The sequence below is a fragment of the Branchiostoma floridae genome, chromosome 3, assembly GCF_000003815.2.
Source record: "Branchiostoma floridae strain S238N-H82 chromosome 3, Bfl_VNyyK, whole genome shotgun sequence".
Classification (NCBI taxonomy): Eukaryota; Metazoa; Chordata; class Leptocardii; order Amphioxiformes; family Branchiostomatidae; genus Branchiostoma; species Branchiostoma floridae.
In genome coordinates this window covers 9,832,654-9,857,045 of record NC_049981.1, presented here as the reverse complement: position 1 = coordinate 9,857,045, position 24,392 = coordinate 9,832,654, and the positions used below count along the sequence as shown (strand labels likewise).

The following is a 24,392-nucleotide window of genomic DNA, read 5'->3' as shown; positions in this document are numbered from 1 at the left end:
AACACTTGTGGCTTGCAACCCTATACGAACCCTAACCGAACCCTTAGCTAACCCTAACCTTACCAAACCCTAACCTAACCCGATCCCTATCCCAACCCTAAGCTAACCCTAACCCTAACCCTATCCCTGCCCGAACCCTAACGCTATCCCTATATCCTAACCCTCACCTAACCCTAAACCAAACCGAACCCTAACCTAACCCTACCCAATGACTCTCAAAGTAGCACAAAATACGTTCGCGCTACCCAAACGTGGTACGTGCACAAAGGCACTAACGTCCTTGATGACGAGTATTCTCAAAGCACGTGTCCTCCAAATAATGTCACTTGGCCAGTTTGCAGATCAATATGTAGTAACATCTATTTCAATCGGAATTTCATTTTCCGTTGTTTGCTGATAGTGCAATCATCACCAGGTGGTCTTCATGCCGATGTTACTTTGTTGACTCATCTTCTAGTGACAAGCACACACCTGTCGAAGAGAGAGAGGAAAGAATAGTTAGATATCCAGTGTTCCTATCTTGTAACACTTAGAGTCGGAAAGTAGCATTTACGAAGAGATATTCACTTATTCCTAGGACGCCCTACACGCACCCAAACACCCAACCACACGCACGCACACACATCCAAACACGTCCCTCACGACCTCAATAACGATCGGCCTGTACAATTTATATAGGTTAATTTGAGTTTCCCGTGAATGAAATAGAGTTCCAAGGCCCCATACCTTCGCCAAATGAATATTAGTTATTTTTGCCATTGATTATGCAAATAAGGTTCTCATTTGCATGAATTATATTAATTCATCATCTCCTTCACCCAAATAACACCCAATAAGACGTACACAATCTAAAGAAAGAAGGCATTCATGGCATCCCACATAATTTGTGCAAATGAGGTATCATTTGCATAATTAATGTTCAATGATGCTCACCTCGACATAACTTCCAAATGCCACAAGTACGAAAATCCTCTCATTTACCACAATGGCATTACAGCATTTCCTAATTAATTATGCAAATTAGACCTATATTTGCATAATATTTACCTATCAATATTCTTCTCCTTCTCTTTACCAACGTCACATGTTGGAATAGTTATCAATGTAATCCATCTAAGCGTTCCCGAGTTATGCTGGTCTTCTACGAACACACACACACAAACACACAAACATACAAACGCCACCCAAAATATAACCTTCGTGGCGAAGGTAATAAAGTTTTAAACACACCCAACTAGGCACCCACAATTCCACACATTCTCTCTCCCATACATTATATACACCCACGGCAAAACCACACACCCGTACACCCAAACGCCCACCCCCATACACACACATACACAATCTACCACACTTACGTTATCATCATGGCTGTTGCAGTGTCCGCCGGAGTAGCCCAGAACGAGGCAGTGAGCTGTGCATGCGGAGTTTTGATCACCGAAGTTGGTCCCTCCGATGGAGATGCTCAGAAGATCGCAGGAGCTATGGGTAAAAACAAAAACAAATTTCAAAACAAAATTTACAGCACATACGGCTAACTACTAAAAAAAGTATTAGATAGTTTCAGAGTATATGGTTTTAGACAAAAGAAAAGTTTTGAATCATCCTGAACTATTGAATGACATTAGTTTGTGCCCTAAGTTTGTTTATGATATTCAGTCTATATTTGAAATCTGTAACACCGCATACAGATGACAGTCTTTTCAGTAGTTCTAACGAATCCTAAAATCCTAATTTTGTTACTAACAGTTGGAGACAGTCCGTACGTATCATCGCATAGTTGTTACAGCTCTATCGAAATATCTTTAGATGTATTCAATTTCGTTGAGATTCTGCTACATGTACTTGCTCGTGTATCAAATTTTCTGCAAAGCTGTGACGTTATAGTACGCATGATAAAAGGCTTTCAAGAAAAGTAAAGCGAGCATAAAAGTCAACTTACATGCGAGGCTGGGGAGCCATCTTAGGCTTGAACCTCGGAGCGGCCTGTTGGTAAAAAGAAATTTTGACTTTTAATCTCTTAGTAGCATCAATCATTTAACGTTACATATATCCGTATTTCAGCTGGAAAAAAAAGAAGTGGGGATTTGACTTTCATCAGAGCAACTCACAGTTCGCAGTTCAGTTGTTTTTCCTTCTCTTTGACCCAACGTTACTGGGTGTTTGTTGCTTGATCAGCAATGGTGAAATGATCTGAATTTTGGTAGACATTCATAAAAGGCTTTATACTTTATAATCATGCCCCAAAATTTGAGTTGCGCATATTTTTTTCTCGGTGAGGTACAGAACTTACTGATCACCCCTCGTAAAACAAAACAACAACAGCATCATCACCTCTGCATTAGCCAGAACGGCCAACACAATCACAACGATAAGGAACTTCATGGTGCAGCAAGTTCAGAATTAGAACGTGTCCCTGTATCTGTGTCAGAAATATCGTCTGCAGACCAACGTGTACCCACATTTTTCTTATACTTTTTGGGCGGGGAAAAATTACAGCTGGGCCCGCTTTGTGATTCAGCCAAAACGTATCATCTATTGACATACTATAACATGTGATATGTTATGTCAAGGGCAGCTCTTGGCTTTCAACAAATGTAAACAGAGAATTGGGTGAATTTACACACAAGGCTGGGACCCCTTCCCTTCATCCCCACTTTTTTATTTAATATAACAGTACTGCGTATACTCTTTTTTTGTTATAATAATTGTTGTTATTATTATTATTTCATACACAGTGTACCTGACGTACAAATCCACGTGTTGAGAGAAAAATATTTTCCAAACGCTGAATTCTTCCCAAGCTGCAAGGTCATGATATGCGAACTTACATTTTTTCACGTCTTGATTTCGTGATTATGACGTGTAATCACGTGTTAATCACGTGGCTGGTGTAAGTACCATGTACATGTCTGTCTTCCGTCAATTTGTGATAGCGAAGTTTACCAAAAAATAAGGGCAAACAGAACCTTCCTCTCCGAGGAAGTAAGTCAAGGGTCACATGCTAAAAATAATGATTGTTTTATTTGTGCCCCCACATGCGAAAGTAAAGCAAATAGAGTACTTTAAACAGTATGCGCTTAATTGTTGTAACGTTACATATGTGTATAACGTTAGTTTCCATTACTTCATCACTAATTCGCCGACTCGCGTGGCCGTATCGAAAATACCGTCATCATTTGTAACCGTCGTTGCCGCTGTTTCACAACTTGGGTTGTTTGGGGGCTGACAAGGAACAAAACAACACATAGAACATATAGAAAGTTACGGGACGGAAATCAGTCTCTTTGACCTAGACACATTTTGGCGACACCTCAGGAACGTTGCCAAATGTTATAGTCGTTTAACTGTGATGCCCCTTCCGCGATATCCTAGCATGCTTGACGCTTTTGGCACCAATGGAGAAATGTATTAGTTCTTTTACCATTTCTTCCAATCAACGAATGTTCGACAGTGCCCTTGGAGTGTCTCTTTCCGTACGTTTCTTCTTGTATATAGCTCGTTTCGCAAAAGGGCTATCAATATACACAACCGGAGCGTCAGATAATATTTGCTCCAAAAGTAACATAAACGTGGCCAAAGGTCACTATTAAAGGACGTTGGTGATGCAACATTTCAGAACGTGTCCTCCAAATGATATCACAGAGTCAATTCATTTGAATTGTTGGTTTGATAAAAGTTAATCTTTCTTCATAAGACATTCTTCCGCAAGGAAGTAAGTCATGGGTCACGCTAAAAATAATGAGCAATATATTCAACCGCCCGCGTCACAATCGACAGTGAGGGTGAGACAAATGGAACATTAAACAGTGCGCTGTTGTTTGGTATACAATGCATTGCTAAGTATGCATGGCATCGGCCGATCCCATCGGTGATCTCAATAGTGCTTTGACTGATTTTGGCAACGCTCCTGAGGCGTCCGCGAAAATTGATCCGTTTTGTTACCCACTCGGACGTTAGCCCCTATCAAACTTTTACCGTTACCGTTAGGGAACGCAATTGTAGAATTTCGACATTCCACATCAAAGATATTAAGGCAAATAGATATATCTGTTAGCAGTCCAAAGAAAAATGTCATAACGTCATAAAGATGTAGCGCCACCTGGCGGAGAGGAGGGAAACGCCTTTCTTTCTTTCCTTCTCTCTTTTAGGTATTAGCCTGGAATCCAGCCGTATTGTGTTTTGGTCACTCCCCTGAGATACGCTTCCTGCAGGAAGCAGAGCGACCAAAGCACAACACGGCTGGATTCCAGGCTATTTAGGTATTACGTTAGCCACGAAAATGTGAATATGTATGTATCAGAACCTTGCTTTATGGATGAAAACACTCGGGTGATTAGATTTATTAAGATGTCAAATCAGCACATATGATGATTAGTTTTGTTGACAGATGGTCTCCACGACAACCGTTACGTCACTTTGATGTTTCGTCCAAGAACAACGGATATAGGTTACCCCACGAATTAAGGTGAACTAGCGTGACCTGGATGCCTAAACTTCATATCGACAACCACACATACGTTATGGTTGCTGCAGTATCCACCGGAGTAGCCCAGAACGAGGCAGTGAGCTGTGCATACGGAGTCACCAAAGTTGCTCCCACCAATGGTGAACCTCAGAAGATCGCAGGTGCTGTGCATGAATGGATCAAGTCTATGTATCAGTCTAGTCTAACGAAACTCGTCCCTATAGTAGAATACCGGCTGTTTGCTAGTTACGCGGAACAAACAAACAGTATTTTGATATGCTTCGCCACGTGAAACTAGTACATGTACATACAGTATTTTTTGCATGTAGTTCTTAACTTTTACCCCGCTAACTAACTTCATAACCAATACAGTAAAGGGTACCAATCGGGTAGTTCAGCGCGGTAAAGGTTAAACCAACGGTTTTACTCGACCCCGGATAGGCTGTATTGATTAGAATGTATAGACGGAATCCAGGCGTGTATCATCATTTTTTGTACATTAAAAAAAAGTTTTCGACCATATTGTAGATCTTTTTAAGCAGCTGCAAAGTGAGCAGTCAACCAACATGATAGTTTCTCAAACCTTTAAAAATTCTGCATGTCAACCGGAGACAGGGCAGACCACCCCTTACCCACACAGATGTTCTGAGGCGGGACACAGGTCTCGAGGATGACAGCATGAGGAAAGCGATGCTCGACAGAGTCTTCTGGGCTGCTACAGTGGTTCGGGTGGCAGGGGAGGAGCAGCACCCGACATAAGTCAAGTAAGTCAGCATGTCAACCTGCCCATGTCGTTCCTTATCAATACTTAATGTGTTTTAGTATTGCTAGTGCTTGAGGACTCGCGTACAATGTCTCAATGTTTAATATGTTATGTTAACACTGGGTATCCACAGAACCAGATTTCATAACTCCCTGAATTTGTTGAAACACTTCATGCCATGGCAAAGTATGGGAAACTTATTATGTTACAATCTTAAACTGCACAAGATAAAGCGCTTACCAAGAAGCTTCTTTGAGCCTTTGCTGACGTCACACTTCCGGTCTGGATGTGTGACTTAGACTTGGGGTTATTCAAACTTAGTAAGGATCAGCGGACTGATCGAAAGCTTGTTGGTAAGCGCTTTATCTTGTGTACGGATATCAGTACATTATAACGTTTCCAATTGAAACATAATGTCACAGATGAACTCACATTCAAGTATAGAGAATGTAACCTTCAAGCAGATGTTGGAAGAGAAAGCCACACCGTTGGCACCGGTGTCTTTTAGAGGAGGGGCGAGAGGAAAATGCATACTATCTCCCCATCCCAAGATTTCCTTCGGGATTACATGGATTTGGTTTCATTGACCTTAAGTTGAAAAGCTTAGCTTGTACACATGAGCTTTCCTGCACCTGGCTAAAAGATAGGATTATACACATAATAACAAACCTACACGCAAATGTTAAATTCGTTACACTCGATTCTGGACGTCGACTTATAAGTGAGAGCGCCTATCCACGTCTACAGAGAGCAAGGCTTTGGTTTTGTTTCGCCCACATTCGAAATGTTTTCTGTGCCAAGATAAATCGTGCATCGAAGTTCTTCAGCGATCAAAGCATTCAGTTTCCTTGGATACCAAGTGTCATTCTGAGATTGTCGTCACGCTGACTCTGACCGTCAATACATTGAAGAATGATGCTTGAACAACTGAATATCAAGACCGCCATTATGTTTGTCTTCGCAGCAATCTGCAGTTTTGGCACAGCTTTGGCACCTCAATCTAACATGAACTCTACAACAGAACTCAGCAACAGGACGGACGGTGTAGATGGTTCGGAAACTTGGGAGGAGCTACTACAGAACTGCAGCTCATCTAGCACTACCAACAAGACTTCACAAGTGAATGAAAACGTAACTTCAACTTCATTTGTATGCGCTGAAGTTGGAGAGAGAAAAGACCCGGAAAGTTTCTTGTACGGGAGTCGCGTTCGATACCTTGGGGTGTTGCTCGTTTTGAATGCAATTTCAGTCGGGTCGGTTGTGGCCAACAGTCTACCCTTAGCGGCCATCATCAAATACGAGGCGCTGCACAAACCGGTCTTCATACTGATGGCCAACATGGCAGCAAGTGACATTGTGGCTGGGGTATGCTTCCTCTGTGTGGGTGTCACCGCCTACATTTACGCAAAAGCTGGAATTCCTCCTCCCAATGCCTTGTACCGTTTCCTCCCTACTTCTTTCCTCCTCTCGGCGCTGTCCTCCTCCTACAGCCTGTTGGCGCTAACGGCTGAGCGCTACTGGTTCATCGTCCACGGCCTGACGTACGAGGACAAGATCACCAACGACAGATGTAAGGTCGCCATCATCGTGGTCTGGCTGTTGAGCAGCATCTTGGCGCTGCTGCCTGTGTTTGGATGGAGCTGTACGTTCCCGTCCCAGGTAGGGTGTTCCCAGTATGGCGGAGGCACTCCACAAAGTTACCTGGTCCTGATCCTGATTCTCGTCTTCATCCCGATGGCGGCGATCGTGTTCTTCAACCTTGGCGTGTTCCGGTGCCTGTGGCGGCAGGTTAGCGACATCAGGCGACAGGAAGCCGCGGTGCAGGCCGAGCCGAGTACCAGCAGAAAATCAGCCGTCACCATTCTCATCATCACCATCGTGTTTCTGGTGAGTTGGCTCCCTTACAGCGCGGTGGTGGCTAACGAAGTGTTCTGTAAAGAAGATTGTAACGACATGGATCAATCGATGATAGGACTTGTCATCTTGAACTCCGCGGTCAACCCCATCATCTACGGCTTCCGTCTGAAGGAAATTCGCCGCAATGTGAAGCGCCTTTTCGTCGGCAACGCCGTGAATGGTGGGGTGATGAATGCATGGAGTCCATAGAAAAATGGCTGTTCACATCTGAATGTCAGAGTCGCGTCATCAATACACCCAAAGCGCGTAAAACTCGACGTCAAACTCGGCTCAAAGGAGAGCCAAGGGGAGAGGGGGCAAAAACGGAGAATGGAAAACGAAGACAAAGCCGGGACATACTATAGGACCTCTCTCTCCTGTAAGTATGTTGCTAAAATTATCAAAAAATTCAATTCTTGAAATATTCTTCTTTAGAAAATTGTTGTGGTCACCCTATGAGTACTGTAGTGTACGTATACATTTTGAAGAGGCCACGTTTTGAAGAACTATTTCACCTGTATGGACACACCTCTGGGACACGACATGCTATGATTATGCCCAGACATTAGCCCATGTATCCAAAAATGTGATGAAAGCCACTGTCATATCCATGAATGTCTTCGAACATACAGCATAGGTACGACCAAACTGTGACTAGTTCACTTTCTGTGTATACATTGTATAGTCATGTCTTGTACAGGAAATGTTTCGTAATCATTTCAAAGGCTATCAACTTTCAAATGATATCAAGTTTTAAATGAAATCAATAATTTTCCATTTGGTACAGTATTTAAATCATATGCAAGATTTTATCATAAAAGACACCTGTGTCTGTGTTAAATGTAATTGTATTGAAGACTATGAACACTTGTTTCTGAAGTGTAAGGGCTTGAAATTTTTCTGGTACACAATCTGTAAGTTACTACACAATTGTTTTAAATGTAATGTCAAGATAGATCTGAAAACCATCACACTAGGTCATAAAACAGATAATCCATTCAAAGTATCCGATACCTATGTCACAATTAATTTATTGATTACTTTAGCAAAATATGTCATATCCAAAAACTGGTGCAGAAACCAAAGTAAGGGAAATCAGGCCGGTAACATCTACAGATCTTTTGAAGTTGACAGTTTTCATTAGTGATGTTAAGAAGCACCACAGAAATGTTCTGTCACGCTTGTAAGTAATGTTCTATTGCACTGTTGTTGTGATTTGTAATGTACTATTTTGTATTTTGTTGAATAAAGCCTGAATTTTTTTTTAAATCATAAAAGACACCTACGGAAGATACATATAAAGCGTTGCGATCCGACTACGAGCAGGTGAAAAACTCTGCGGACGTACTTTGAGTGCACCATGTAAGCATGGGCTTGAGCCATGTTCTGTGAATTGAATTGTTTGTTGGCCAGGGGATGCTAAAATAGTAAAATATATACTCAGAATGATCAGGGGATGCTAAGACTGAGATTAAACAGTACTTAGAATATATGCTTAGAATGGTCAGGAAAGCCATATTGTCATGTCCGTGAATACGAGAGATCGCTGTTATTGTTTATATCCGGGGTATTGGACGGCTGGTGCTTACCAGGACGTCAGTAGATTGAATTAAAGATTGATATTTAAATTATCAGATAAAATTACTGGTTGATATGTAAATAAATCTTTTGCCAAACACCTGCTTTTTGCCTTCCACTGCGTCACCTTGACATCATCGCAATCGCTCGTATAGCGTCGTCATCTTGGCAGACCCGACGAATGGATTCTTTTTACGCAAGAAGTGCTTCTTGACGACTCACGCACAATGGTTCAGCTAACATTAACATGAAAAGTATCCACATAACTAAATTTCGAAACTCCTTCAATTTGACAAAACACTTTTCTATGATAATGACAAATTATCGGGAACGTAAACTTCACCAGAAAGCTACACCCTTGGGATTCTTTCATTATATTTTATTTTATTCACATACGTTTAACGAGCATGGGACAGAAAGCTCAGTTGTGAGCTTATAGACGTCTTCTGCTCAAGCTACATCAAATGACAGTCAAAATTTACAAAATTTAGAATACAACAAAACATATAACTCAGGATGACATGAACATAAACTAGATCACTTCACAACGTAAGAGGACAAGAATATCAACAGAGTCAAATGATAATGGTGACGGTTACATAATAGTCGAGTTACAACAAAATGAACTGGAACACAAACAAGTTTCATTTCTTTCATTCAATTAAGAAGATCAGGCAGAAAGAAAAGCAGGCGATTTTCTTCATCCCAACATTTCCTTCGCGATTATATGGATTTTGTTTCGATTGAACTTAAGCTGTGAAGCTTAGCTAGTACATCTGAGCTTTCCTGCACCTGGCTAAAACCTAGGATTATACACAATAACTATTCTACACGCAAACTTTCAGTAGACATTCGTCGCATTCGCGCGAATTCGATTCTCAACGTCATTCAACACGCAAAGCTTGGACGTCGACTTATGAGAGTGAGCGTTTATCTACGTCTACAGAGAGGAGAGCTTGGGCTTTTTGTTTCACCGACATCTGAAACGTTTTCTGTTCACGTGCTAGCACAAATCGTTCATCGAAGTTGTGAATCAAAATGCATCACGATCAATTTCCATGTAAAGTATGTAACCTCTGTAAGCTAAACACCATATGCTTTATCATGAAAAGACCCACGGAAGAAACGTAAGCGTAAATATCCAGCCACGAGCCGGTGAAAAACTTAAAGGGAAATACTTTGAGTGCATTAGGATAATACATTAGTATACCTTTAGCTATTTTCTTTGTTACGTGTTGGGTGAAATCGTTGTTTATAGGATATGGGATGCTACGATTAAGCTATATATCCTGAAATGTCAAGAAAGCCATTGTTATGTCGGTGCATTAATTTCGGACTTGAGAATTAGATCCTTCTAACAAAACCAACAGTTTCTTATACGCCGAAAAGTAGTTACTCAAGTAACTGGATATGGTTTTGGAAACGGTCAGACGTTTCAACTGGCATCCACCAGTTTTCGACAGTGACATAGATTTTGTTTCGATTGAACTTAAGTTGTGAAGTTTAGCTGGTACGCCTGAGCTTTCCTGCACCTGACTAAAACCTAGGATTATACACAATAGCGAACCTACACGCAAACTTTCAATAGATATTCGTTGCATTCGATTCTTGACGTCATTCACCACGCAAAGCTTGGACGTCGACTTATAAGTGAGAGCGCCTATCTGCATCTACAGAGAGGAAAGCTTTGGTTTCCCTTCACCGACATCTGAAACGTTTTCTGTGCAAGCACAAATCGTGCATCGAAGTTCTTAAGCTATCAAAGCATTCAGGTTTTTCGGAAACTTAGTGTCATTCTGCGATTGTCCACATCGAATTGACTCTGACATTGACCGTGAACACATTGAAGAACTAGAATGATGCTGGAACAACTGAATATCAAGATCGCTATGATATTTGTCTCCGTTGCAAGTTGCAGTTTTGGCACAGCTCTGGCACATCCACCCAACCTGAACTCTACAACAGAACTCAGCAACAGGGCGGACGGTGTAGATGGTTCGGAAACTTGGCCTTGGGAGGAGCTAGTAAAGAACTGCAGCTCACTTGGCAACAACAACGAGACTTCACGAGTCAAGGGAAACGTAACTTCAACTTCATTTCAATGTACTGAGGTTGAAGAGACAAAACATTCAGAAAGTTTCTTATACGGGAGTCGCATTCGATATCTGTGGGCGTTGCACGTTATCAATGCCATTTCAGTCGGGTCGGTTATAGCGAACAGCCTACCCTTAGCGGCTATTATCAAGTACGAGGCGCTGCACAAACCGGTCTACATACTGATGGCCAACATGGCAGCAAGTGACATTGTGGCTGGGGTGAACTTCCTCTGTGTGTGTGTCACCGTCTTCATTTACGCAAAAGCTGGGATTCCTCCCCCCAAGGCTTTGTACCGTTTCCTCCCCACTTCTATCCTCCTGTCATCGCTGTTATCCGCCTACAGTCTGCTGGCACTAACGGCCGAGCGCTACTGGTTCATCGTCCACGGCATGACTTATGAGAACAACATCACCAACGACAGATGTAAGGTTGTCATCATCGTGGTCTGGATGTGGAGCAGCATCTTGGCGCTGCTGCCGGTGTTTGGATGGAGCTGTACGTTTCCGTCACAGGTAGGGTGTTCCCAGTATGGCGGAGGCACTCCACAAAGTTACCTGGTTCTGATCCTGATTCTCGTCTTCATCCCGATGGCGGCGATCGTGTTCTTCAACCTTGGCGTGTTCCGGTGCCTGTGGCGGCAGGTTAGCGACATCAGGCGGCAGGAAGCCGCGGTGCAGGCCCAGCCGAGTACCAGCAGAAAATCAGCCGTCACCATTCTCATCATCACCATCGTGTTTCTGGTGAGTTGGCTCCCTTACAGCGCGGTGGTGGCTAACGAAGTGTTCTGTAAAGAAGATTGTAACGACATGGATCAATCTATGATAGGACTTGTCATCCTGAACTCCGCGGTCAATCCGATCATATACGGCTTCCGTCTGAAGGAAATTCGCCGCAATGTGAAGCGCCTCTTCGTCGGCAACGCCGTGAATGCACGGAGTCCTTAGGAAATGTCCACATCTGAAGGCCACTTTCGCGTCATATACGCAACCAAAACGCGAAAAACGTCATCAAACTAGGCTAAAATGAGACTGAGGAGGGGAGGATGGGCCCCCCCCCCCAGTCAAGCTGAAACCTTGTGTATTTTATTGATGATGGAAATTTCATTAAATCAAGCTAGTCTAACGGCAACATTTACGCCTGAAAATGCAAGAAATTGCGTTCCAGAGAGTCCCGATTTCAAAATTTTGCCAGAATTCCCTTGTAACGGCTCGCGTCTTCGGCCATGTCGGCACAGGACAATATGTTGCAGGAGCGTCGCTCTCAAAAACCTTTTAAACTACTAATAGAAATTTTACTATCGTAGCTTAGTTTAGTTCACAAGCGGAATGTGGCCCTCAAATGCAGGAAATGACTTTTTAGAGGGTCAAGATTTCAAATTTTCCCGGCCCCCCTAGGATGGTCGCACCTCCGTCGCGACGGGTAACGCCTGCGGCGCTACATGTGCCGCAAAATTCTGTCAGTAAAAGTTCGCCCTCCCATACGAAATTTGCTGCCGCCGCCTCTGAGAATCATTGCACCTGTATGGAAAACCTTGTGCAACAGAGTGGCTTTAGACCCAGATGTGTAGTGCTACGGAAATACTAGATTCCTGTTCTCTGATCTTTTTGGCGACGCCCAGCGGCGGACCACAAAGTTGTTACAGTTCAACTGATCGTTGTGTTCGTGTCATGCTTCTTTACGTCTTATGTTAGAAACAGTACTGATGACCCCCCCCCCCGGGACGAACGATTAACTCCTGTAATTCAGCAACAGGAGCTAATTAACTTATTTGCATCAACTTCGTCTTAACTTGTCTTACCCTTGTTTCCTGTCTTCCTCTGCTTTTTGCATACTAATTTATAGTTAGGATAAACCTGTTCTCCAACTAGATTCGTTTGCATATCAATTCACATCTAGGATATAAAATATCTCTCCAACAACATTTCTATAGTGTCACTGACGAAAGACACCGGGTGGTTGTTTGAAACGTCTGTTTCCAAAATCATATCCAGTTGCTTGAGTAATTGGTTTTTGGCATACATTCGTCGCATTGTATTCTTGACATCATTCAACACCCAAAGCTTGCAATTGGACGTGGACGTATAAGTGAGAATTTAATGTTCAGTTAACATTTACCTGAAAAGTATCCATATAGCCAAATTTCGTAACTCCTTCCATTTGATATTATACTTCATGACACTGCTGGCAAAGTATCGGGCACATAATCTTCAAGCAGATGTTGGAAGGGGATCACATAGGGGATTCCTTATAGCTTTGGGAGAGTTTCATTTGAGAGGAGAAAGCAAATGCAGGTGATTTTTTTTTCATTCAAACATTTACTTCGGGATTTCATGGATTTGGTTTCGATTGAACTTAAGTCATGAAGCTTAGCTAGTACATCTGAGCTTTCCTGCACCTTGCTAAAACCTAGGATTATACACAATAACGATTCTACACACAAACTTTCAGTAGACAGTCGTTGCATTCGATTCTTGACGTCATTCAACACGCAAAGCTTGGACGTCGACGTATAAGTGAGAACGCCTATTTACGTCTATAGAGAGGAGAGCTTTGGCTTTGTTTCATCGACATCTGAAACGTTTTCTGTACCAGGATCGAAGTTCTTCAGCGATCAAAGCATTCAGTTTCTTCGGACACTTAGTGTCCACATCGAACTGACTCTGACATTGACCGTCAACACATTGAAGAACTAGAATGATGCTTGAACAACTGAATATCAGGACCGCTCTTATGCTTGTCTTCGTGGCAAGTTGCAACTGTGGCACAGCTTCGGCACCTCCAGCCAACCTGAACTCTACAACAGAACTCAGCAACAGGACGGACGGTGTAGATGGTTCAGAAACTTGGCCATGGGAGGAACTAGCAAAGAACTGCAGCTCACTTGGCAACAGCAACGAGACATCACGAGTGAAGAAAAACGTAACTTCAACTTTATTTGAGTGCGCTGGAGAGACAAAAGATCCAGAAAGTTCCCAGTTCCAGGGTCGCACTGGATATAGTTGGATATTGCTTGTTATGAATGCCATGTCAGTCGTGTCGGTTGTGGCCAACAGCCTACCCTTAGCAGCCATCATCAAGTACGAGGCGCTGCACAAACCGGTCTACATACTGATGGCCAACATGGCAGCAAGCGACATTGTGGCTGGGGTGAACTTCCTCTGTGCGGGTTTAACCGTCTTCTTCTACGCAACAGCTGGGATCAATCCGCCAATGGCCTTGCACCGCTTCCTCCCCACTTCTATCCTCCTCTCAGCTCTGTCCTCCGCCTACAGTCTGCTGGCGCTAACGGCTGAGCGCTACTGGTTCATCGTGCACGGCCTGACGTACGAGGACAAGATCACCAACGATAGATGTAAAGTCGCCATCATCGTGGTCTGGATGTGGAGTAGCATCTTGGCGCTGCTGCCGGTGTTTGGATGGAGCTGTACGTTTCCGTCCCAGGTAGGGTGTTCCCAGTATGGCGGAGGCACTCCACAAAGTTACCTGGTCCTGATCCTATTTCTCATCTTCATTCCGATGGCGGCGATCGTGTTCTTCAACCTCGGCGTGTTCCGGTGCCTGTGGCGGCAGGTTAGCGACATCAGGCGACAGGAAGCCGCGGTGCAGGCCAAGCCGAGTACCAGCAGAAAATCAGCCGTCACTATTCTCATCATCACCATCGTGTTTCTGGTGGGATGGTTGCCATTCTGCGCGGCAGTCGTCAAAGAAGTAACCTGCAAAGGCGATTGCGGCCAAAACTCTATACAAATGATATTTGTCATCCTGAACTCCGCGGTCAACCCCATCATCTACGGCTTCCGTCTGGAGGAAATCCGCCGCAACGTGAAGCGCCTCTTCTTCGGCAACGCCGTGACTGCATGGAACCCTTAGAAAACTGCCCGCCCATCGTCTGCATCTGTGTAACTATAATCGCCCTTCGTTGCAACACATAAGCCACCTCAAGAAAAAAAAAATTGGAACTATAACTTCATACCAACATGGAAGTTCGAAGTAGAACTTTTGTGCTACAGTACAAAGGTATGTAGACATTACACAAACATCTTTGGCAGTGACAAAGGGACAATAAACATTTCAACGATCGCGAAGAAAACAGGACAACAAAAACGAAGGTAAACACTTTACACTTAAGTCCAGTGACCTTAAGAAGGCATGATCTACAGTTAGCCTCATCAGATGATTTTAAGAAAACACAAAGCAGGGACATACTGTAGGGTCTATCACCGTAGCTACGTTGCTGAAATCATATCACAAAATTCAGTTCTTCAGGGATTCTTTTGTTGTAAAGAATTGTTGTTCAGAATTGTTGTTGTGTTCACCATAACAAAACATTTTCCACAAATTGAATGTATGCAAGTTTTCTTTCAAAGGAAGAAAAAAAATCACATCTTACGAATTAAGTAAATTCCAGGCACAAATATGTACAGAAATGCTAGATTCCTGTTAGCAGTTTTCAGCGACGTCTGGTGACGACGTACATAGTTATTATGATTTATTTTGATCGTTGTGTCTTGTCGTCTCATCTAACAATCAGTACTGCCGTTCAATGTGTCATGTAAAGTCAAAGACTTAAATGTCAATGTTTGTAAGGCCTGTGGTTCAATAGATAGCTGTCAAGTTAACTATGTGACTTTTATGCAGTTGCTTACTTACTTAGACTTAGTAGCTCCCACGTCGTGTGACGCATGAGGCAGTTAGTGAAGTCCAGCATGCTCTATATATGCTCTATGTAGTTGCCATGGACGTGAAAAAGTCTAGGTCAAAGACATGGCGAAGGGAAGTGACAAAAAGATAACTATTTACGCAAAAAAAGGTAGTGAAAAATCATCCGTGGATACAATGATCGTGTGCAAGCGTTGAGAATGGGAAATCTTCTAACAGAACTAAGAGTTTCCTACTCGGCAAAGTTTCGGCAAGTGGGAGTGCGATGTAATGCTCAATGATGGCAAGTAAGTGTTCGGTGTTGTTTTCCTGAAGATGTGACAGATAGTAACATGTTGCAGTTAATCATCTCACTGTGGGACTAGTATCTATCTATACATATTCTGTACATATGGCGTAGTTTGCACAGAATAGTGAATAGTTTAGTTTCTATGTATAGTCATGTCTAGTAGAGGAACTGTTTGTAGACTCGTTTATTGTTCCAGACAGACTAAAAAACGAATGTCACAGAATAAAAGTAGTCTTGCAGCCTTGGGGCAGAATTGCACATTCATGATGTGTACAGTATTGTTATACAGATACGATCAACATGCGCATGGGGTACAACTACATATTGAACAAGTACAGAGTATGTCGCAGTTAAAAACAAATCTGACCTATTTGCAACAATTTATTGACACTGTGTGAACATCGTTAATGATATGGATGTGAATCAAAATGCATCACGGTCAGTTTTCACAATATCATACAATGATAAATCATCTCTGTGTGGTATGAGCACTTAAATCAAGCTTTCTCACGAAAAAGACCTACGGAAGAAACGTAATCGTTATACCCCCCTCACATTATATACGATCTTCGGACGTACTTCGCGATCGCAGGAAGGTCGGCTGATTTTAAGATCTTAAGATGGTCTTGCGTATTTTTCGCCCAAAATCTGTCCCCCTCACATATAAGCGAGCCTCGTGCGATCGACGGTGAATAAATCTATGATAATGAACCTCCCATGACCTCTTGCACGCGGGCAAGGGAACACAAAACGTTCCTCAAAAAAGGCAAGAGATCAATAAATGTTGCTTATTTTGTTGTCGGAATCTTTTTAACCAATGAATGGAATGCGCGGGCATAATAGAAATGACACAAGAAAGCGAAGTGTGTCACAAAGCCAGCCTACATACTGCCACAGGGGCCACAATGTTAGAATTACCATCACATCCCCAGAAATTCAATTTTTGTAAACAATCGGAAGTCGGGTGAACGTCGCCCGAACGTCGCCCAACTAACGGGCGTTCGCCATCCGATTTGCGCTCGATGATTAATAACTATGTCTGTGCTCGCCTATCGGTCTTCAAGCGTTGGATTGACGCAAGACTATTGACCGATAGCCTCGCGAGGTACGCACGATTTGCACGCACGATCTGCGACTTGGTAACGAGCTCTGCGATCTCGGAGATCTCCTGCGACTTGTCGCTTATGTTAAGAACATGTTTCGCTGCACCGCGACCGTCGTAAGACTCCTGAAAATTGCAGGCGATCCCTTAAAATCGCAAGATGATCCTGAGAACACCGGACGTCTTACTCACGAAAATGTCATTTAGAGCTCGTAAACTAGTCTTCCGATCGAATCGCGCCTAATGTGAGGGGGGTATAAAGATCCGGCTACGAGCAGGTGAAAAGGAAATACTTTGAATGCACCAGGATAATATGGTAAACTGTACGCTTTTAGTCAGTTTCTTCGTTACGTGTTGGGTGTAAACATGAGATGCTACGATCGAGCCATTCTCCTAAGCAGAGGGACCACAGTCGTGTCGACACTCCTTGTGGTAATACCGTTGGGGACCGGGCGTAGAGGGATGCGATCGAGTTCAAACTTCAATATATCCAGAATTGTCAAGACAGTCATTGTCATAACCGTGCATATGGTTGTCTCTTGTTGTTAGACATGATAATGAGATCCTTCAAACAAAACCAACAGTTTCATACCCTGCGATATTTCGGGATGCGCACCTGCGATATTTCGGGATGCGCACCTGCGAATCAAAAGACGCTAGATGTCACTCGTGAACCGCATGAAGGCAGACAGCGAGGATGCGTATTGTGAAAATATCGCTGGGAGGCGCTGCACAGCTGAGAGGAAGCCTGCAGAAAATGGAGATTGAACCGCAGGAATAAGACTCCTGCAACGACAAAGAGAAGTTTCTCTGGCGTCAGTGGGAGAGATTTGTCGCCTGAAATTACGATTCTTAAGAAATATTTTTCCAAAAATCAAGAATTCAACAAAAAGGCGAAAAGCGGCGTAATTAAGATGGCGCATTCTATACATTTCATAATATGTTACTCTCAGCATCATATGTATCCTCCAACCACTGCAAATATCTTTTTGATGTGTTTTTAGTAATTGGAAATTGGTTTTATTTCAGGCACAACACTGGGACTTGCCAATAATTTGTTGATTAGGGCTTCATGGGAAAATGCACCACACGTCAATGTGACAGCATTTTTTGCGCAGTCAAGAGTGATGCCAGCTTTTGGCTTGGGAGCGGTCACACAAGTGTGAATATTCAAGTGCGTATGAGTTCCGTATTAGCACGGGGGGGGGGGGGGGGGTTGCATGGGTGAAGTTTGTAGAGAAGAAGTTGTATCTTTCTTTGCCTCTTACCTAAACTAAAGTATGTACATACGGAACTCATGGTGACTTGAATACAAATATACGCACTCATGGTAATTTCATACACAGTCATACGGCCAAAACGCACTTCATACGCATCTCAAACATTTTGTGTCAGTTTCAGGAAGTGCACAGGCATACGCACGGTACGGCTCAGTGCGCGCACCTAAAGCTTCACAAAACGATTGAGATGCGTATGAAATACGTATCGTGCGCACGGCTGCGTAGAAAAATGTCAATAAGGACCTCATAAGAACTTTAATATACACGCTCGCGTGACTGTACTTTAACATCTGCTTGGAGGCTAATAAATTCCGCCGAGTTTGTCCTGAAACGGACGGATCGCTCAGGCGACAGCCACAAACGACAGGAAGTTAAAATTGAGCGGCCTTGTTGCCAGCGTTTTTACTTCACTATACTTGCCGTTGCCGACTGGTATTTCGGTCAACTTCGATAAGATCTCATCAAATCTGAACTCCACAAAATGCTGTTAAACGCACTTATTTTGTCAGTTAGGGACAAGCTACGTAAGACTAGACTGCAAGGTTTGATTAATGAGGTTGAGGGGGAAAATTGGTTTGATCCACTCACACCGGAAAGACCCCTTCTCTTTTCAATAAGTGCGAAAGAATTTTATTTCGTGCTTAATGTGTGGCTCCTCGCAAACACGGGCTTTCGGCTTTGCATCCTACCCGAATAATGATATTTTTGTAACCTCGTCGGACATTAGCCCCTGTCGAGCTTTGAGACCCAAGCCCCCATCCCCCTTTATGCCATCCCACACCAAAGATTTCAAAACAAATAGATCCATTACCAGTCCAGAGAAAAATTGAACTAGAGTTTCACGAAACACATACCTTCGCCAAAATAATCAAAGCTTATTATGGAGAGTGCCTTTATCAAAGACCTTCAAGTCTCATTCATGTATCACCAGAGTACCTACCAGAAGTAAACGGCTGCATGAAAGTGCGTACATGTATATAGTTGTTGAAAATTCCCTTTTATCCATCCCAGGTGACCCCCAGCGTCAAAGTGAATAAAGCTTATTCGAAATAGGGCCACAGATGCAGAACCACCACCTTTCACTTTACCATGGCCCCTTCTTCAGTTCTTTGAAAAATAAACATCACAGTACCTGCATGACAACTGTTTGTTTTCCTAACCTACTTATCATCCAAAACTGTCTCCAAAATCAGGTCTTATCATGAACTACATGAGATTTCTCAACTTCCTTTATTGATTATGTAAATTAGCTACAGATTAACATAATTATAACTTGGCTATATAAATTATCACTCAAACTATCAACACACCAACTATCATGAAAATCTGTCCACCCTTTCTTGAGTTACTCCCTTTCAAAGTCTAAAACAAAATCGGCCCCTGCAGTTTAAAAAACGGCACCAGGGGGCCCAAACTTACACGACTTACTCCCTGCCCAAAGACTTATCAACTACTCAAAAACCATGAATGTGCCACATGAGGATAATTTTAACGCCAACTTTGTCGCTCCGCTGCAGTATCTCAACTTGTCGTCAGGATGCCCATTATCGAACTTGACCTTCGGTTTCCCAACCCCTACATAACTACCGAATACCATGCAAAACGATCCACAACGACTCGAGTAATTGTCCATAACCGCACACACACACAAACTCACCTCGCTGCACGAAAAGTGCCGGGGGAACCGTTTTCGAACAATACTAGTACCTTCGTTCCTGCAACCACTACTCAAATACCAAATATCATTAAAGTCCATCCACAGCTACTCGAGTTATATACGATTGACCTACATATTGGGACACAACACAAATTTTCTACCCAAGATACATAACCTTCTTTAACGAAGGTAATTACGGGCATTACATCATAAAGACGCAGCGCCACTTGGCGAGAAGATGTAAATAAAGATGCCATTCTTTCTTTTTCTGTCTTTCTTTTTTTTTCTGTCTTTCTTTCTTTCTTTTTCTGTCTTTCTCTCTCTCTCTCTCTATCTATCTCTCTCTCTTTCTTTCTTTCTTTCTTTCTTTCAGGTTACGTTAGCCATAAAAGTGCATACAGTATGGATATGTATATATCAGAACCTTGCTTTATGGATGAAAACACTCGGGTGATTGGGTACACATTTATTCAGATGGCAAATCAGCACTGATGATAATCAGTTTTGTTGACTGGTGGTCTCCATGACAACCGTTACGTCACTTTGATGACTCGTCGTTCAGTGGCAATAGCAAATCTGAGAAGGAGGGGGCAAAGGAAGAATTAATATTATCACTGGGTTTCATGGTTACAATTTTAAACAGTTGCTTGAGTAGTACTGCTAACAGTTACTTGGATGCTTAAACCTTCATCAACTTCCACACTTACGCCTTGGCTGCAGGATCCACCGGCGTAGCCCGCAAAGAGGCAAGTAGCCTGGCATGCAAGGGTACCGGCGCAGGACATGTAGCTAAAACAAATCACCAAAAGAAAGTTTACAAGAAGAAACAAGAGCCCACCACAATCATAAAAAAGAGTAAATATCTTTCTAGGTGTGGAGTAATCAAACCTATCAGTCTAGTCTAACGAAGTTTGTACTTACTGTACAAAACTGGTATGTTACGCCTAGGCTAATGACAGTGTACCAGTTATGCGTAGCAAACAAACAAAATAACAAACAGTATTTAGGTATTCTTCATCATGGGAAGTTAGTATATGTGCATGCAGTGTTTTTTATTTATTTCTTAACCTTCACCATGCTATATAGCTCCGTAGCCAATACAGTTCATGGTGCCAATCAGCTACTTCAGACTGTTAAAGGTTAGACCAAGAGTTTACTGCACATCTAAAGCATTTGTATTTAAGGTAAGGCCATACTGATTCGAAAACAGTAAATGCAGACATGTTCGCGGTGATTTTATGTTCTAGGTTTTCGCGGTGATCACCTCACCAAGAACTCAAAACCACGGCGAAAATGTTTCTTCTCCCCGCCTAGAGCCTTGTCTACGCATTTCCGTGGCTATGTATCTAGAGGCTAGATACGGTAAGATCAGTGACAGTTGATCATACCGAAAGCGACTATTCTGGCCGTCCGCGTAGCACCTTTGCCCAATCGCTAGTAGTTGGTTTCCGTCTGGCTGTCCATAAAAGTGCAGGTGTGTCCAATAGTCTACAGAATATGTGACAACAGCACTATCGCGAACTCAAAACCACCACAAACACTTCATTTTCTCCCAACCGCGAAATTCAATCTCCGCGAATAGATGTCATCCACTTGTAATGACGTCTAAAACGTTTTCGGCCATCTTATAGATCTTACAAAGCAGCAAAGTGAGCACTTATATATGCCTTAAATTGCAAAAAATATCGGAAAACGGCTCGGCTACTCATGTCATAGAATGCCAAAAAAGTTAATTCCATTATCAAAAAGAAGATGTGAAATAACAAAAAATGAAGAAGCTGTTGTTTGCTTTACCATACCCTGTGTGTTTAGTCATTTGTTCGACCCTCCAGGCTACTTACTATTAGAATTCCTGGCCATTTAGAATTTATACAATGAAGGCAGCTTTATTTTGCCAACCTTTTATTTTATTGGCACGCTCGCATCAGTTTTGGGATTCCAGGTGATGTCATCCATACCATCGAATCAACACGGCCTAACCGAAACTTGAAGGACACACCATCCACACAAAATGAGTCAACAGGCTCACGAAAAGTACCAGCGCTACCACATATGGACATAAAGTCATACTTTTAGTTACATTCTCACTTACAGGCGTTGCGGGGCAGCCATCTTGGGCTTGAACCTCGGAGCGACCTTTTTGGTTAAAAAAAAAGAAAGTTTTAGCTACAACTCATAGTAGTATGATAGAAATCAACCTTCAGAGTAAGAACTTTCCAAAACTGCAATAAATAGATTAATGCATGTACGTCTCAAATGATAGTTTCCAGTCAATATAACGTTAACAGAAATGTCTCCAGTAAGGTTTTTTTATACAGCTACAGCAAAAGTAGAGAATTGTTGAAATAACGATTAAAAAGTCCTAGGTTTGAATCCCCTGACATGCCACCGATGTTGTGCCCTACGAAAAGTCACTTGACACGACTTTCCTCACTCCTCCAAGGTGTACAAATGAGTAACTGACTTCGGTAGCGGAGGTAAAAGGCAGTGGAAGGAGAGTGATGGGCACGCCTTCCAATACCTTGCCATAGACACAGCGGTTAAAACCCACTGCCTCTGTGGCCTCAAAAAGGCTATGGGGTCCCGGACTACCTTTTACAACAAATATCAAGGCGCAATGTAAAATGACTCGCCTCTGCGTTTGCCAGAACAGCCAACACGATCGCAATGATGAGAAACTTCATGATGAGGCTGGTTGCTATGGAACTTGTGACAGGAAAGTCGTCTACTGCAGTCTGTTATGATGCGGGTTTTATACTTTTGCGCGGGAAAAGTTGCAGCTGGGCTTTTGTGACGATTCAAAACAGACCGATATTATTGCCCAATCCACCTCCGTCAAAACATAGAAATGTGAGATAAAATCATACAGTTCAAATAAATGACGAATATTCAGCCGCCCTCTCATTGGTCGAGCCGCTAACTGCCATTCTTTTATTGCCAAAGTAAAGGATATGACGTAAGACAAAACCTTGACAAACTGTATACGTGAGTTCGGTTAGTGGTCATGTCTATTTGCTCTAGCGCCCGCCCCCACCCTATCCTACCTTCTAGAACCTTCCTTTCAACAACAATTTCTGTAACTACCGCCTTGTATCAAAAACTTCTCTGTTAGCTTTTTTTTTTTGGGGGGGGGGGTAATTTTTAAATCACAACATCTTTATGACAAGGTGGTTTGTGTTATGACCAGTTATCGACGCTACTCTTGTTTATATCGAAATCCCATAAAGTTTCACATAACATCAATTTTCAATTGAAGGCAATAATCTCAGAATGGCACAGCACCCAAACCATGCTTTCGTCATAGAGAATTACCTACTGAAGATACGTGAGCGTAAATATCCGGCTACGAGCAGGTGACGAACGTCTGAGGACATGGACGGGGTAAACGGGGTGCACGGTGTCCCTTGGCTTAGAGCCAAGCCATTTGTTGCGTGTGGGGGAAAGCGTTGTTTTTAAGAGACAAGAGATGTTACTATGCCTTAACATTAACGTATGTACCCAGAAATGTGAAGAACGCCATTGCCATGTCCGCGAATAGCTTTAGCGTGTAAAGGCACGGTCACAAAGGTCGTGCGGTCGTCGTACGATTGATAACTTAAGGTGTTTTTTGGACAGCCATGCATGAGTACAGCTGTCTTGCAACACATGTTTTGGATCCATGTCGATGGTCGGTTCTGTCACAGCCTACTTGGAAATCCTACCGCATCAAAATTGTACAACGATCGTATGACCTATGTGACCGCGCCCTAAAGAAGCCGCGAGAATAGGATTTTTTCTAGAAAAAACAACGGTTTCATACCCTTGTTTGTATGTTTGTACTGTATACACCGTAAACCGTCTCATAACGTAACACACCAGGTTTGTTCTGAAGATTTGTTCTGAAGATTCATATAGCTAAGGCTAAAGCCTGGGGCACAATCCGCCGTACATGTAACTGCGTGAGGTCTACTTGCAAAAACGTGGGCAATCTTTTGGGATCCGTAAGTGGTAAGTAAAGCCTTTGTACGAAATCGGACGGAATTCAATGGATTTGGGAGCACGCAGACACGCCGTAGAACTCTACGGTTTCGCCCTCCGTACAAGCGACGCATCCGTACAAGTGAGATCGCGTGGGGCAATCGGCAGCGAGTTGGGCTCCGGCCCGACAGGTCCTGACTTCAAATCCGTCTGCCGTGTCACCGATCTTGTGCCCTTGGGAAAGGCACTTTACACGACTTTCCTCACCTAACTCAGGTGCATATGAGTACCTAGCTGCGGCCAGTGGCAGTGACAGGTCTTTGTGGCTGTGGCAGGCCATAGGGGCATGTTCGGGCATGACGCACCCGCCATGGCACACGAGTCGGGGGTAGGAGGAACCCCTTGCATCCTTGGTCGGAAGTCCTCCTAGGAGACGGAAACTCCAAACAATAAACCTGCATCTGCTGGGGCCGTCTTACGTGGCATATAGTTATGTCCCTGTAGGACTAAGTGCGCCAGTAGACGAGAGGGTGGAGAAGGAAGTGCACACCCCTCCTTCACCTTAAAAAGTCACGTGCAGGCCAGGCGGATGGGTCGCTCAAACCCACCCGCCCACTGATCTTCGGATACGAAGTAACAGCCATCA

The 24,392-nt window shown here is 43.1% G+C and overlaps 5 protein-coding genes across 5 annotated transcripts in view; 3 read left to right on the top strand and 2 right to left on the bottom strand.

Moving 5' to 3' along the window:
- Positions 1 to 142: 142 nt before the first annotated feature.
- LOC118410785 (defensin, isoforms B and C-like) lies at positions 143 to 2,523 on the bottom strand. Its single transcript, XM_035812593.1, has 4 exons — positions 2,335 to 2,523; positions 1,943 to 1,986; positions 1,359 to 1,482; positions 143 to 471 (listed from the first exon to the last, which is right to left on the bottom strand). Exons 1-4 carry the CDS (start codon positions 2,383 to 2,385, stop codon positions 454 to 456), a joined length of 237 nt encoding a protein of 78 aa, XP_035668486.1. The 5' UTR covers positions 2,386 to 2,523; the 3' UTR covers positions 143 to 453.
- A 3,713-nt stretch (positions 2,524 to 6,236) lies between these two features.
- Positions 6,237 to 7,337, top strand: LOC118411673 (G-protein coupled receptor 6-like). The gene has a single exon (XM_035814151.1). It carries the CDS (start codon positions 6,237 to 6,239, stop codon positions 7,335 to 7,337), a length of 1,101 nt encoding a protein of 366 aa, XP_035670044.1.
- Positions 7,338 to 10,993: 3,656 nt separating this feature from the next.
- LOC118411672 (G-protein coupled receptor 6-like) lies at positions 10,994 to 11,746 on the top strand. The gene has a single exon (XM_035814150.1). It carries the CDS (start codon positions 10,994 to 10,996, stop codon positions 11,744 to 11,746), a length of 753 nt encoding a protein of 250 aa, XP_035670043.1.
- Positions 11,747 to 13,499: 1,753 nt separating this feature from the next.
- On the top strand, positions 13,500 to 14,672 carry LOC118411671 (lysophosphatidic acid receptor 3-like). The gene has a single exon (XM_035814149.1). The coding sequence runs from the start codon at positions 13,500 to 13,502 to the stop codon at positions 14,670 to 14,672; it is 1,173 nt and encodes a 390-aa protein (XP_035670042.1).
- Positions 14,673 to 20,240: 5,568 nt separating this feature from the next.
- LOC118411670 overlaps positions 20,241 to 24,392 on the bottom strand; it is a 10,189-nt gene continuing 6,037 nt past the window's right edge. Inside the window, exons 3-6 of the mRNA XM_035814148.1 lie at positions 22,423 to 22,569; positions 21,882 to 21,925; positions 20,497 to 20,578; positions 20,241 to 20,365 (exon numbers count right to left, since the gene is read on the bottom strand). Coding sequence (XP_035670041.1) covers positions 20,328 to 20,365; positions 20,497 to 20,578; positions 21,882 to 21,925; positions 22,423 to 22,569 — 311 coding nt within the window. The 3' untranslated portion in view covers positions 20,241 to 20,327. The remainder of the gene's footprint in view (positions 20,366 to 20,496; positions 20,579 to 21,881; positions 21,926 to 22,422; positions 22,570 to 24,392) is intronic.

What these genes read in the sequence shown, in the direction of transcription:
- LOC118410785 (XM_035812593.1), bottom strand. Translation starts at nt 2,385, where the DNA reads ATGAAGTTCCTTATCGTTGTGATTGTGTTGGCCGTTCTGGCTAATGCA. An exon ending in CCGTTCTGGCTAATGCAGAG is followed by an intron (nt 1,987 to 2,334) that starts GTGATGATGCTG and finishes TTTTACCAACAG; the next exon opens with GCCGCTCCGAGGTTCAAGCC. An exon ending in ATGGCTCCCCAGCCTCGCAT is followed by an intron (nt 1,483 to 1,942) that starts GTAAGTTGACTT and finishes TTTTACCCATAG; the next exon opens with CTCCTGCGATCTTCTGAGCA.
- LOC118411673 (XM_035814151.1), top strand. Translation starts at nt 6,237, where the DNA reads ATGAACTCTACAACAGAACTCAGCAACAGGACGGACGGTGTAGATGGT.
- LOC118411672 (XM_035814150.1), top strand. Translation starts at nt 10,994, where the DNA reads ATGGCAGCAAGTGACATTGTGGCTGGGGTGAACTTCCTCTGTGTGTGT.
- LOC118411671 (XM_035814149.1), top strand. Translation starts at nt 13,500, where the DNA reads ATGCTTGAACAACTGAATATCAGGACCGCTCTTATGCTTGTCTTCGTG.